The sequence below is a fragment of the Adiantum capillus-veneris genome, chromosome 6 (assembly GCF_014529385.1).
Source record: "Adiantum capillus-veneris isolate H3 chromosome 6, ASM1452938v2, whole genome shotgun sequence".
NCBI classification, from domain to species: domain Eukaryota; kingdom Viridiplantae; phylum Streptophyta; class Polypodiopsida; order Polypodiales; family Pteridaceae; genus Adiantum; species Adiantum capillus-veneris.
The window spans coordinates 73,227,636-73,243,130 of NC_140936.1; the positions used below are offsets into that span (position 1 = coordinate 73,227,636).

Consider the following 15,495-nt stretch of genomic DNA (forward strand, 5'->3'; position numbering starts at 1 on the left):
ACATTCATTTTTGGCATTCTAAAAAAGCTTTAAAGAACAAAGAATTAGAGATGAATTTATAGGACTTTGATCCATGATGTGAAGTATTGTTTCAATAATCTTTTTGAATATACCAATTTCTAAAGAGTCCTTTCGTTTAAGGACTTCACATAAATTCATTTCATTAGATTGTCTAACTAATTTTTATGCTTATTAAATCTAGGAAAATTTACCAAAACTCTTGAAATTTGTGAAAATTTCCAAAATAACCCTCAAACTTAAAAAAAATTCCCAGTACACCCCTCATATTTACCAAACGTTTTCAAAACGCCCTTCATTTTCTCCAAAATTTCCAAAATACTCCTCAATAACCTTGCAAGCAGAAGTAGAAGATGATAGAAGTAGAATATTGAATGATATCTTGAGCTCTTAAGAAAAATTTATTCATCATTTTTAAACACAGATGTCATTATTTTTTAGCTCATTGGTAAATAGCTTTATCTAAGACACTTAAAGATAGAACTTCATTGTCATAAATATTAGAGGATGCAAAAATTGGGACAAATCCATTCCAATACGATACAAGTTTATATTGGAAAATTTAAAAGTTAAGGGATATTTTGGAAATTTTCACAAATTACAGGGACATTTTGGTAATTTTCTCTTAAATCTATCTTTTTTATGAAGATATTAAAAGATTCTTTTGTTTTAGTTTTTTAATATATCTTTTTATTTTATTTTATTTCTTTTTTATTTTGTTTTGTTTTTCAATGATAATATGCAATGTGCACCTTTCACATTATCATTTAAGTGAAGCCTTTTTCTAATGTATAAACCATTTGTGATTGTGATGATGTATGTATAATGGATAATATAATATATATTTTTATTTTATTTTGTTATCAAATGATAATGTGCAATGTGTACCTTTTACATTATTATTTAAGTGAGGTCTTTCTTAATATACAAACCATTTGTGATTATGTATGTGTAATATGATTCTTGGATTTCTTTTTTTTATAGCAAAACTCACAATTGTGAGTGGATTATATCAAGCAGCCCAATAAATTACAAGGTTTTATTATGCTCATGTTAAGCCATGACAACATCCAGGGATAATAATTACAATGAGGGCAGCCACCCCTACCACCTCGCCTCATTTTGATATCTTTTATTTACCGATGGCCAAGATTTGCCCCCATCCTAGGTTTAGAGAAGCCTAGGAGAAGTGTTGGGTTAGGCATTCTTTCAATGTTACTTTGGTTTTAAAGTATTAATGGATATTTTTATTTCACCTTTGATTTCACTTCCTCGCATGGTTTGACTTCTCTTGCATGCTATTCTTTTAGAATGATAAAGTGAAGCTCCACCTTGCATAATTCTAGTAAGTTCTATACATATATACATACACAGACACATATATACACACATACACACACAATATAAATAAGTAAAGATATAATTTATGTTAACGAGTTTTTTTTAATTATATATGTATATTTCTTTATTTATTTATCTATTTATACACACACACACACACACACACACACACACATATATATATATATTAATGAGTTCTTATGAGAAAACCATGGTAAAGAGAAGAAAGAGTGGTGCAATGATGTCAAAACTTAGTTCAAAAATCTTATAAATTTCAAAACAATTGCTAGTATTTTTTGTTTGTTTCTTTGCGATGAGGACACTCGATCTTTCAATAAAAGAGAGATTCTGGAACATTGCTTCACCTTATATAATTCTAGTTAAACTCAACCTAATGATTTTATTACTTTATTATTATTTTAAAAAGCCATTGTGCCTCTTTCACTTGTTATATTAAATCGCAACAAAAATTTTATATGATTGTAGGCACTCATTTAAACTTACTCCCCATAAATCTCATCCTCATGGTAACTTAGGAAGCTTTCATGCTTGTTGATCTTATTTATATTGAAAGGAATACCTTACATTAAATGTGTAGGCCTCCCCTGATCTCGAAGACAAAATCCTTTCAAAACATCTCAAATGCATAAGTAAAGGGTAAGTTCACAAAATGAAAATCCCAATGGAAATGGAAAGTCAAAAAGATTTTCTTATTCATATAAGGAGGTGGACAAGTAGGCATAGACAAGTTTGTTTTAGTTTATCTTTCTTCTAGCTTTCTTTTAGCATTTTGGTCTTTTTAAAGTTTCTTTGGACTATGTAGGGAGTGGATTTATTTGTTTGAAGCATAAGGGAGTATCTATCTATACTATATATAATGCAACTTAAAATTTTCAACAAAGAAGAGACCCTCTACATGTCACTCAGTGCTTCAGTTCAAAGAAAACTTTCATCTTCTATACTTCTACTAGTAAAACGGCGTCGTTTTCGGCGATGGCATGGCCCCTCTTGTCCTCAAACCCCTCGCTCTTGAAAAATTTCATAAAAGCATATGAAGAAAAGTATCTCTCTCTCTCTCTCTCTCTCTCTCTCTCTCTCCTCCCCTTGCCATAGGTTTAGAGTAATCCCACCTCGATAACTTTAAATCCCTCTGTCTTATGAAGTTGATGGTGAAAAAGCCTACGAATCTTGGTAATTTCAGAATGTATTTGTCAAGATGACACAAAGTGTAGTCACTCTCTCTCTCTCTCTCTCTCTCTCTCTCTCTCTCTCTTCTTCCCCCTCTCTCTCTCTAGTGTGCTCACGGTGGCGGTATGACCCATGTAAAAGAACTTTTATGTAATTTGGTATGAACATTTGAAAAGGTTTTGTTCAACCCTTTATGCAATGACTTAGTTCCAAAAATATAGCTACAAATACCACTTCTTGCATTTAAATTGTAGAGCTATATAACTGTAGCATTATGTTTCAAGTGGAAAACAGACAATGTTATCACAATGTATGCACTGACATATTCGAAATTGTTGCTATACCAAATTATTTATAGCATCCTTGGAAAGTTTGCATGGCAAGATATTGTTAATGGTCTCTAAATACGCAATCAAAATGTCAAAATGTCCAAAATAATATCTATGCGCAGTACATAGAGATGCAAGCTTTCTACATCCTAAAGCGCAACCTACGACATGCTCTACCACGGTATCGAACCACCCATGGTCCACGATGTAAGACACATCGACCAATCACTGGGGGGATAGACCCCAGAACAAAAATGCGTAGGGACCAACTACCATGGGTTAGACTTTGAGAAAACACAGCATTCATTGGGAGGGTTCTTTTGAGCTCTTGAATGGTGATACGTGCTCTGAATCCTCTCTAGATAGAAACTTGGACGTAGCAGAGTAAACTTGGATCATCTGAGGCGTCAAAAAATCCCACCAACAAGAACTGTGGATGATTTTGTAATATGTATCCAATCAAAAGTCTATTAGTATAAACAAAATAGAGACAAAATAAAACCTGATTACTTTACGACATCAACATTGTTACCTTACTGCATCCAAAACCTCGAGTAGATGAATGACCTCCATGGCGCTGATAGGGCCCCTCCATATTAGTGGATCTAGAAAATAATTGGTGATTGCGAGTTTCAAATTAGAGAGAGAGAGAGAGAGAGAGAGAGAGAGAGAGAGTAGCATCTTTTACCCTGGATGTGCCGAGGTCGCCTTCCTAGCGTATAGGTCACGGAGGCGTTAGGATCCATCTTCATTCATAAAAAAAGTAAATGAAGGTCAAAGATTGGTGCTATGTATTTTGGAAGGGAGGAGAGAGAGAGAGAGAGAGAGAGAGAGAGAGAGAGAGAGAGAGAGAGAGAGATAAAATACATAGCACAATTATGGAGATCCCCTATCATATCACTATATAAGTCCTCAAAATGTAATATCCAAAGAAGACACCTCTCTGAAATTCATGATCAAATTGGTAGACCAAAAATGTACTTTTACAAAGCGTATAAATAAGACGGGTGAACTTGCAAGGCTGAATGGGTCTTTACACTTGCATTTCATTTCATAATGAGGTCAATTGCAACACTTCCTTATAGACAATGTTAGAAGTGTATGTCCTTTGGTCTCCCCCTTTCACCACACTTGTGTGGTGACCATCACCAACAACAACCTTGATGGCAGAAGACTATCTCACGCGAGACATTGCCACATACAATTGTTAATGGGTGAAAACAGGTGTTGGGAGATACAATCCAAGCACTCCCAGTGTTTGGCCTTGTGCCTTATTGATCATCATCCCAAAAGCACGTCTCAAGGGAAATTGTCGACGTTTCAACTCAAATGGGAGGCCTTCTCTAGCTCCCATGAGAAAATCAATCCTTGAGATGAACACTGCATTTCATGCATGTGACCCTGTAGTGATTTTTGCTTCAATCACTTTGCTGTGGAATTGCTTACAAATCAAGCGTGTCCCATTACAAAGACCATTTCTTGGATCCAAATTGCGGGGCAACATAACTGGAGCATTTTGTTTCAAATGCAAAACATGCGGTGGAAAACCTCCTCCAAGATCTAAACTATTTAAGAACTCAGTTTTGTGAATAAAATGCTATCACAGTCTGATTCACACACTAAGTCTACACTGACATATTCCTTATAAGTACCAGGAAATTTTTGCAATACCAAATTGTTTATAGCATCCACATCCTTGTTGCGAGGTGCCAAGATTGCCCTGTCCTTGAAAAAGGTTGCATGGCAAGAGAGTGTTTTAAGGTCTCCATATATGCAATCAATAAGTCCTTGCAAACTATTTTGTGGTAGCATCATGCAGGCTGGCAAAGCTACCCATCACAAACATTGCCATTTCCAATATCAAGTGTCCACTGCACAAATTAATTTTCTCTAACATTATTGCAACAATTGACCACTCGCATGTTCTCTGTTAGACACAAAATTTCTATACAACACCAAATGTATGAGCGGCACAAAGATGCATCAACAATGTCTGCCCTTCCTCCTCTATGTACAAGAGGCAAGATCTATCTAAAATCACCACCAAGGAGGAAAACCTTTCCGCCAAACATCATGTTATTATGCATGACATCTCTTAGTGTCTTGTCAAGAGCCTCAAAAGCATGCCTATGAGTCATGGGAGCTTCATCCCATATGATCAATGAAGCCATTCGCAACAGCTCATCAAGCTGGCTATTTACTTTAATATTGCATGTCGAGTCAGAAGTTATATCAATAGGGATCTTGAATTTGGAGTGTGCGGTCCTTCCATTGTCAAGAAGTTGTGCTGCAATACCAGATGATGCGCATGCCAAAGCAACTTTTCTCTCTCCGCATATGCAAGAGAGCAAGGCATTATAAAGATAGGTCTTTCCTGCTCCACCTGGCCCATCCAAGAAGAACACAGTCCCACTATTCATGCCAATGGCTTCTAAAACTCGATTTTAAGCTTCCCTTTGTCTAGCATTCAAAGATGATTCAATTCGAGCAGACAGGCCTCTTTGTTTCTCCACATTATACATTAACTCTTCAGCAAGCACTCCATGATCACTCATTACTTGCAATGTGTGATCCACCTGGGGCATTCCAGAGTAATATGAGAGCCTCTTTCCATATTGTTGAAGCATTGTCTCTAAGTTCGACAATGCTTGGTTTTGTGCCATGCGTTCATAGATACGCTCATTGGTTTTGCAAGTCCTCATATGATATAGATTGTCCTCAGAAAGCTCCTTACATAAGTGATTCCATAATGCACCCGGACATATCGGCTCACAAAAAACCAAAATGATTACAAATAGTAGCTGTAATTGTTTTCTTGTTTGTTGAAATGAAGCTTCTTCTAAACAAAGAAACCATTCATCATCAACTTGCAATAATCCACGTGCATTGCATGCTTCTTTAAACGTTTCATATACTCGTCCCCATTGAAGGTCCGAATATCCTCAAAAGACCTACATCCTTTGCACTTGTTGAGTAACATGCGCAAATAGTATAACTCTCCAGCAATGGGAACTATGTTGTACATTCTTCCAATCACATCTCCTTTCTGTCTTGGAGTCCATGTTCTGCTTGTTGACTTCCAAACCCACTTTGTTGGGAAGTATATGTACAACAAATCATTGGCCTCTGGATATCTTTGATTTACAACAAACCACTCAGAGAGCATAGTCATTTTGTTGGCCTCTCTCTCCACCACACTCTGTATACTCGCTCTGTCATTAAAGAAGACTTGATTTTGATGAGGTAAATGAACATGGAGGTGTTGTATGTTAGGTTTCTCTTGATGCAAGTCAAACCCAAATATCCACCAGATAGCCTCAGATGCTGATACATATAGTGCATTAAGATAGTTTGTAACTTCATCTAAAATCCCTTCAGTGTCTTGTAGAGCAATAGTCGCCCTATCATGTCCCTTATAAACATACTTGTAGAGATATTTCACAGTGGATATAGTGGAGCAAATGTCCACATTGATATTTGCATTGTATCTTATTGACAAAAATGGATTGTATGGAACAATCCATTTATTATTCATTTGCACATTCTTATAAACAGTGTGATTTCCATCATCCCTCCTCATGTATGTTGGGTATCCTTCCCTATCCACAATAGTCGATCCATTGAATCCTCTAGGGTATTTAAACCTGCACTTTACCTCTACCATACATGGAGCATTTCTATTCAAGTTTCCACATGGATCATGCACATTACACCGACTGATGATGTCATACAATTGTGGAAACATCACCTTATTGGGAAGCTCCGCACACACCATCTTATCATAATGGGATGTCTCTGTTGGTTTGTGTTCGGGAGAAAGTATCAATAGAATGTGGGCATGAGGAAGGCCTCTCTTTTTGAACTCAATCACAGAAATGTGTCCAATGACCTTACCAAAAATCTCCCCCTTAATCAGCAAGCCCATCAAATCCTTGAACTTATGGTAGAAAACACGTGCAGTAAGGTCAGGAGGATTGTTGGACGTTTGTCCAGGCAATAACGCGTCCTCTATCTCCTTCCATCTAGGATTGCATGTGAATGTTATGAAGAGATCAGGCTTCCCTCTTTTGCGTACAATTTCCATGGCATCCTGATAAAGTTGGTGCATATAGCATGACTACCAACATATGACGAAGGCAATACCACCCTCCTGCCAACATTAGCACCGAATAAGTGTTCTCTTTCACCCCTTGTTCCATCTCTTGCTCCGATCATGTCATCCAAACCTTGGTACACCTCACTGTGTATATCACTTTGATGATTGTGAATCCATAAAAGCCTCAACTCCTCTATACAACTGTATGCATCAACAATAAATTGTTGCAGTAGCCTACCACCAATTAAAAGACATCGTGTTGTGTCATCCCTGATTTGCAATCTATACTTGTAGAAATCCATTGTAGAAATATACTTGTATTCTCTCTCTCTCTCTCTCTCTCTCTCTCTCTCTCTCTCTCTCTCTCTCTCTCTCTCTGTTTTCCCGTGGCTTGTCTAATCCCTGTATGTAGGGATTCCAACCTTCTTCACCACTTGGAAATAGCAACACATATAAGAGAGGCATGTACGACCTATGGCAATTCGAGATTCGTTTTAGACCACCACCAGAAAGATTCAACACAATATCTCGATGGCCAATGTTGCTGTCATCGCCTTGACCAGGCATGATTGCAGCAACTTCCACACCTGTTGGAGCAAGGTATTGCCAGCCATTAGTACGTTTCTCAGTGATGACCATCCTTATGTCAGAAATATTGGAAGTTTGAACCATTGATGCAAACTGCCTGAAAGCTTGAACGTATGGATTTACGCGATGCATCATTGATTGGAAGCTTTCCAAAACATCTGTCTTGAGTTTAGAAACATGCTGCATCCTATTTTGCAACTCATTCTCAGTGTCAAAAAAATACAACTGAGCAAAGCGAGGGATTTGATCTGACTATTCTTCAGGTATCAATGGACCAATTTTATGATAGATAGATCCATGCACTTTGAAGGTATAGTTTCCTTTTCTTTGACAGAGAGATTCATCTATATGAGCTCCTAAAGAAGCAAATGCCAACACACTACTGTATGCTCTAATATGTTTTAGGAATTTCTTGCTTCTAGTATTACCTGCGTGCATTCATTCTCTTAATTCTAAAGGAGGTTCACATAATGGTGGCAAAGAAACACTCCCTGAGTTGCAACAACTTTTCCCCACAAATGTGCGAATGGTCTTTGCTTCTATCTTCCAAGCAAAAGCACCACAAAGGGAACATGAAAAATCCAAGCTGCCTATGTTGTGAAGTATAGACTTTTTGTGAAAAAGCGACAACATAGAGATATGCATCAAGGGTGCGTTTTCTGGATATATGTAGGTGATGGATAGGCAATGCCTTTCGACTTTGGAGTAATCTCCTTCTCTAGAGACAACTATGGGCTCCCCATGAACATCTCCATTATTGGCTTCCAAATTGCTTCTGACTTCAATCTCCTCTGGATTTTGGGGAGAGAGAGAGAGAGAGAGAGAGAGAGAGAGAGAGAGAGAGAGAGTTGGTGCATAAAACAACTTTGGAGAGCACTTCATTCAACATGTTATGGCCACAATTTTAGAGAGAGAGAGAGAGAGGGGGGGGGGGGGGGGGGAGAGGACCTAATAGAAAGAGAGAGACCCACTGTATAACAACTTTGGAGATCACTTCTTTCAACATATTATGGCCACAATTTTAGAGAGGGAGAGAGGATCTAAAAGAAAGAGAGAGAGAGCTCGTGCATAACACAACTTTGGAGATCACTTCTTTCAACATGTTATGGCCACAATTTTAGAGAGAGAGAGAGAGAGAGAGAGAGAGAGACATAACGGCAGAAACACTTAGAAAAGAGAGCTCATCATCCATCCACTACATACATAAGATAGACCCCCAAAACGTAGATCCCCATAGTAGCCTATAAAGGAGAGAGAAGAACATGTAGATCCGCAAAGCCTATAAATGAGGAAGATGTGAGTATTAACGCTCATCATCCATCCACTACATACATAAGATAGACCCCCAAAACGTAGATCCCCATAGTAGCCTTTAAATGAGAGAGAAGAACATGTAGATTTGCAAGGCATATAAATGAGGAAGCCGTGAGTTTATCATCCACTATGTAATTCACTTCCTGTGAGGACCCCCCTCCTTTGAACTCGATGGAATATATCCAGTCACATTAAGCCCCTTCTTGGGCCAATGGGTGGAAACCAATGCATTGAGCTTGTTTGTGATAGACCTGTGGCGGATGGTACCTAGCCCATCACTTCTTTCAACATGTTATGGCCACAGTTTTAGAGAGAGAGAGAGAGAGAGAGAGAGGGTGTGTGACTCAAGAGACATAATGGTGAAAACACTTAGAAAAGAGAACTCATCATCCATCCACTACATACATAAGATCGACCCCCAAAATGTAGATCCCCATAGTAGCCTATAAAGGAGTGATAAGGACATGTAGATCCGCAAAGCCTATAAATGAGGAAGATGTGAGTATTATCGCTCATCATCCATCCACTACATACATAAATGTAGATCCCCATAGTAGCCTATAAATGAGATAGACCCCCAAAACGTAGATCCCCATGAGAGAAGAACATGTAGATCCCAAAGCATATAAATGAGGAAGTCGTGAGTATTATTATCCACTACGTAATTCACTTCCTGTGAGGGGCACCCTGCTTTGAACTTGATGGAATATCTCCAGTCACATTAAGCCCCTTCTTGAGCCAATGGGTCAACACCAATGCATTGAGCTTGTTTGTGATAGACCTGACTTCAGATACACCTGTATTATGTTGTATTGCTACGACAGCCAATTTGTTGCTGGTGCTTCGCAATTCAGACACAATGCTTTTTAACTCAATGCCATCCTTGTCAGGTTTGTTCTCAAGAGACATCTCCAAGAGGCTCATGATTTTGTCCTGGTTGCTTTTTATGTCGGAAAGTTGTACTTGCACTGAGTTTTGTTGCTGAAAAACATCATTGATTTGTACTTGCATCTACACCTCTAAGCAGCGAAGATAAACTCCTTGCTCACGTTGTAAATGGCTCAACCCGTGAATGCTCTCTTTGTAGGAAACATGTGATGCCTCCACTCTCTCACATGAGGCTTGAATGTTGGAGTATATTGTACGGATGGCACCTAGCCCATCTGCAATCTGCCCCTCTCATGGTCCATTTGCAATTTTCCTCTTTGAAGGTCCATCCCCCCCTCGGGCACATGCTTAGCACTTCGCACATTGTTGATTTGATCTCTCTCTGGGGTAGAAAAGACCACCTCCAATAAATCTCCTCCAGAGGCAAGGGCTTGATCCATTACTCTGAGAAAGTTAGGGTAGATTATTTTTAGGATAAGTTAGGACAGAGCGTGGAGCAAGATTGGCTCGACACTCTCTCTCTCTCTCTCTCTCTCTCTCTCTCTCTCTCTCTCTCTCTTTGTCGTTTACCCCTAGCCGAAGCCCACCCACGACAGTAAGCTTTTGTTGGTTGGCCCCATTTCCACCAATGCAACCCCGAACAACAGCCATGGCTACCCGAGCTTCATCCCACAGCAAGGCCACCTTTGCAGGGATTGTGGCAACGCCTCCCAAAATGGACAGCACCATCCGACTTCAGAATGAAGTCGAAAGACTCCGCAAGGAAAATGACGAGCTGAAACAAAGGCTCGTAGCGATCGAGACTCGGCTCACTGCAATGGAGAACTACAAGAAGGAAGAAACGGAACAGCTAGAAGCCAAGCTCAACAAAACAAAAGAAGAAGTAGAAACCACCCTCACCAAGGCGGTCAAAAATCAAGTACAGGAGGTCATTCTCAACAAAGTTGACGATCGCGTGGCATTCATGCTACGCGAACAACAACGGCAAGAGAACCTCACCCTCAATGTTCGCATTGGTGGGCTTCCAAGTGATTGGAAAAGAGAGGGAGACCTCAAGTTCCAGGAGTGCTTTACTCGCATCCAAGCAACAACCCCCATGATAGAGTGGGACCCAGCCACAATCACCTTCCTTACACATGAGCAACGCACCAACCATGCGATCTTCACTTTCAAGACCATGGCGGACCGAATCAAAATCCTTGAGCAATCAAGGCTCCTCAAGGACACTAAAATCTGGTTTGCAGAAGACCTCACACCCACCCAACTCAAACACAAGAAGGTAGAACTACAAAAGGTACGAGAAGCGCGCGTGGCAGGAAAATGGGCAGTCTATCGAGGAGGTAAAGCCATTATCCAGGAGTTTCGAACTCCCAAAATGGCTTCCCCCTCTCTCTCTCCCCCTTAGGGTTTTTGATTTTGATTCTTTTTATCCTATCTTCCCCTTTTGTTCACCTCTCGCTGGACCCTCAGTCCTTAACTGAGATGTAACGTTTTGCTTTTCGGTCCCATAGGTCATATTTGACCTCCACGGACGATAATTCTATCTATCTATCTATCTATCTATCTCTCTCTCTCTCTCTCTCTCTCTCTCTCTCTCTCTCTCTCTCTCTCTCTCTCTACATCATCGGCTTTATGCCGATGATGTAGTGCTCTTGGCACATACCTTAGAAGATGCACAAAAGCTTATGAGTGTCTTGGAACGCTTTTGCCTACATAGCGGGCTGATCGTGAATGGATCCAAAACCAAGGTTATGCTTGTAAAGACCCTCAATGACGAAAATCCATGCATTGTATACAACAATGAGAAACTTGAAGTGGTAGATCACTTCCAAGTACCTTGGCCTTGAGGTTCCATCCAATCATAAATGGAAGGATTGTGCAATGCGTCACTTGGAAGCCGGAAAGAGGGCTTATTCTGCATTTGAGAACATGTGCAATACAGGAGAGATCAAGTGTTGGGCTCTCAAAAAGTACCTCTTTGACACATTGGTGACACCGGTGCTTCTTTATGGAGTGGAGGTGTGGGGTGGAAGCATCGGGAAGTCTACTTGGAAAGAGTTTGAGAATGTCCAAAAGCGTTTTCTCACCAACTTTCTCCAAGTCAAGACACAAACACCCTACATGCTCTTACTTCTTGAGTCCGGATCGCTTCCCATTGAGGTCTTGGGCATGGAAAGGGTTGTGGAGTACATGCGTAAGACACAACGTAGCCCTTTGCATCGACTTCCTAGAATCGCATATGAAGCAAGTCAAAAGGTTCAAAAGACATGCAAGAGCAAAATACTAAGTTCGGGGTGGATGCTTGATATCAAGAAATGGTTTGGAAGATGGGATGCATGTCACTTGGTCAAGGATGCGTCGATCGACTCCCAAGTTAATGAGGCCTTCTTACAACGCCAATGTATCATGGCTTGGGAGAAATCCGGAGGTTCTCGCTTCAGCCATTACACCACACACGTTGCCCCAAACTACAAATCTCTCTTCTTCTCGGAACGAGGTAACCGAACCCATTCCTACATCCTTGAGCCCATCCCGTTGAGTGCGATCCGCACCATTGCCTCCATTCGTCTTAGCTCCCATTCTCTACGCTGCGAGACAGGACGTTGGGGCACTGGCGAGGAGTGTCATCGACTTTGCACCTTATGCCCTCGTCAAGTGCGAGAGAGTGAGTACCACACACTACTTGAGTGCTCAGCTTTTGACCACATTAGGTCCTCTTTTCCCCATATATTCAACCATGAGCTCTCCCTACATACCTTCCTCTCCCAACCACGACGTGGACTCTCTATTGCGACGCTCATTTTAGTCATTTTTGAGCATCGAGAGTCACTTATGAACTCCACTCACACCACGTGACATGTTCATTTGGTCCCATAGGTCATATTTGACCTCCCAGGACGATAATAGAACTATCTATCTATCTATCCATCTCTCTCTCTCTCTCTCTCTCTCTCTCTCTCTCTCTCTCTCTCTCTCTCTCTCTCTCTGGAAAACTAAATTCAACGCCGCCTGAATCCCTCCTCTCTTTCACGTTAAAATTTAGCCTATATATCAATCTCTGATCCCCTACTTCTCTCTCCGGTTTGACCTTTTAAATACGTTAATATATCGTTTCATTTCATTTCATATCTCTCTCTCTCTATAAATATTTTCCTCCTCCTCTCTCTCTACCCCTATAAATCTCCGCGCCCGGCCACTTCTCTCTCTATCCCACTTTATCTCCATTTCTCTCCCTATCCCTATGACTCTTTTTTCTCTCTACCTATCTCTCGATTTCCCTCTTACTTCCATTTCTCTCGATTGGCTCTCTCTCTCTCTCTAAATATTTTCCTCCTCTCTCTCCATCCCTATAAATCTTCGCGCCGGCTACTTCTCTCTCTATCCTTCGTTCTGTCCATTTCTCTCCCTATCCCTATCACTATCACTCTATTTTCTCTCCCTATCCCTATCACTCTATTTTCTCTCTACATATCTTTCGATTTCCCTCTTTCTCTCCATTTCTCCCTCTATCCCTATCTACGTCGGCTCCTTATCCCTATCCGCACCATTCTATAACGTCATTTTGACCTTTTGAAGACGTCAATGTTTCATTTCATTACATCTCTCTCTCTCTCTCTCTCTCTCTCTCTCTCTCTCACACACACACACACACACACACACGCATTTAAAAAAGACACTCATACGTCATTTTGACCTCTCTTGAATCCCTGCCCTCTTCCGCGTTAAAATTTAGCCTATCAATCTCCAATCCCCTACTTCTCTCTCTGGTTTGGTCTCTTGAACTTTTAAAGACGTTAATATATCGTTTCATTTCATATCATATCTCTCTCTCTCTAAATATTTTCTTCCTCTCTCTCCATCCCTATAAATCTCCGCTACTACTGCCACCTTCTCTCTCTACCCTTCTTTCTCTCCCTATCCCTATCACTCTTTTTTCTCTCTACCTATCTCTTGATTTCCCTCTTTCTCTCCATTTCTCCCCCTATCCCTATCCGCGTCGGCTCCTTATCCATCCGCCCCCTTCTATAACGTCATTTTGACTTTTTGAAGATCTGAATGTTTCATTTCATTACATACCTCTCTCTCTCTCTCTCTCTCTCTCTCTCTCTCTCTCTCATGCATTAAAAAAAGCACTCATAGGTCATTTTGACCTTTTGAAGAGGTCAATATTTCATTTCATTACATCTCTCTCTCTCTCTCTCTCTCTCTCTCTCTCACACACACACACACACACACACACACGTCAATATTTCATTTCATTGCATCTCTCTCTCTCTCTCTCTCTCTCTCTCTCTCACACACACACACACACACAAACACACGCATAAAAAAACATTTTTGCATTAAAAAACACGGCAATATTTCATTTCTCTTTCTTTTCTCTCTCTCTCTCTCTCTCTCTCTCTCTCTCTCTCTGTGTGTGTGTGCGACTTTCCTTGCATGCATTGGACGTGGGTTCACAGACCAGGAACTGGGGGCTGTGGCTTGATAGAGGAGGGTGCAGGTCAAGCTTGATGGCGGGCTAGTGCAGCGCGGCTGCGGGTTGACAGAGCTGCGGCGGCTGCGGCTGTGGCTTGACAAAGCTGCGGCTATGGCTTGACAGAGAACGCTACAGGTCAAATGTGGGCCATTGCAGCGCGGCCTCGGGTTGACAAATCTGCGGGTTGACAGAGAGAGAGGGGTCAAGCTTGAGGGCGGGCTATTGCAGCGCGACTGTGGGTTGACAGAGCTGCGGCTGCGGCTGTGGCTAGACAAAGCTGTGGCTATGGCTTGACAGAGAAGGGTGTAGGTCAAGGGCGGGCCACTGCAGCGCGGCCTCGGGTAGACTGCAAGAGGACACATGCAGAGAACTGCCTCACAGCGACGTCAGCAACAGCAGGTTGACAGAGGAGGGTACCTGTGTAAGTCTCTGAGCAACAGCAGCACCCGAGGCAGTAGAAGCTGCAGCAGCAACTCGTTGCTGAGGCACCCGAGGCAGTAGAAGCCGCAACAGGTGGTAGCCGATGAAGCCGCCAGCAGCAACCTGTAGCCGAGGCACTCAAGGGAGTAGAAGCCGCACCAAGTGGTAGCCGATGAAGCCATGCGACAGGTGGCAATAGCAATTGCGTTCTCTCTCTCTCTCTCTCTCTCTCTCTCTCTCACACACACACACATACACACACACACACACACACACACTCAGGTGGTAGATACAACTCCCCCTCTCACAGGTGTGAGAAACAGGCGCAGGTGGTATCGCTCTCGCCTCTCTCTCCCTCTTTCTCTCCCAGCGTTGGTACCGGCTTCATTGACGCAACTCTCGTGCGACATGAATGTCGGCGGCCTTCCAAGTCACATCCTCAGCTGAAAATTTCAAGTCACGTCCCTCAACCGACGGACCTTTTCCAAGCCGAGGCATAAGCTTGCGCCACGTGGAGGGGGGGCCTCCCTAGCCGAAATTTTCCCTCAGCCGATGGACCTTCTCCAACTTGAGACACGAGCTTGCGGCAAGGAGGGGGGGGGGGGGGGGGGGGGGGGGGGGCTGAATTCCTCCCCCTTTTATACTAGTATAGATTATACAGTGTTAGAAAAAAACCAGGGTGTAGTGTATTTTAACAGGCTAAAATCATAAAATCTTGGTTAGATTTTGAGCTTGCCTTGAAAAAAACAGGGAAATTTACACAAGTTTTAGTGTAATTATCGGCAAAAGCTTCAAATTTTGACCTAAAAATTGATAAAATTTTAAGTTTGCCC

General features: G+C 41.4%; 2 protein-coding genes across 2 annotated transcripts; both read right to left on the reverse strand.

Annotated features, from left to right (window-relative positions):
• Positions 1-2,836: 2,836 nt before the first annotated feature.
• LOC147455691 (uncharacterized) lies at positions 2,837-15,160 on the reverse strand. Its single transcript, XM_086513743.1, has 5 exons — positions 15,055-15,160; positions 14,660-14,799; positions 3,565-3,622; positions 3,409-3,481; positions 2,837-3,306 (listed from the first exon to the last, which is right to left on the reverse strand). Exons 1-5 carry the CDS (start codon positions 15,158-15,160, stop codon positions 3,180-3,182), a joined length of 504 nt encoding a protein of 167 aa, XP_086369869.1. The 3' UTR covers positions 2,837-3,179.
• LOC147455692 (uncharacterized) lies at positions 8,583-9,915 on the reverse strand. The gene has a single exon (XM_086515310.1). The coding sequence runs from the start codon at positions 9,883-9,885 to the stop codon at positions 9,541-9,543; it is 345 nt and encodes a 114-aa protein (XP_086371436.1). The 5' UTR covers positions 9,886-9,915; the 3' UTR covers positions 8,583-9,540.
• Positions 15,161-15,495: the final 335 nt, after the last annotated feature.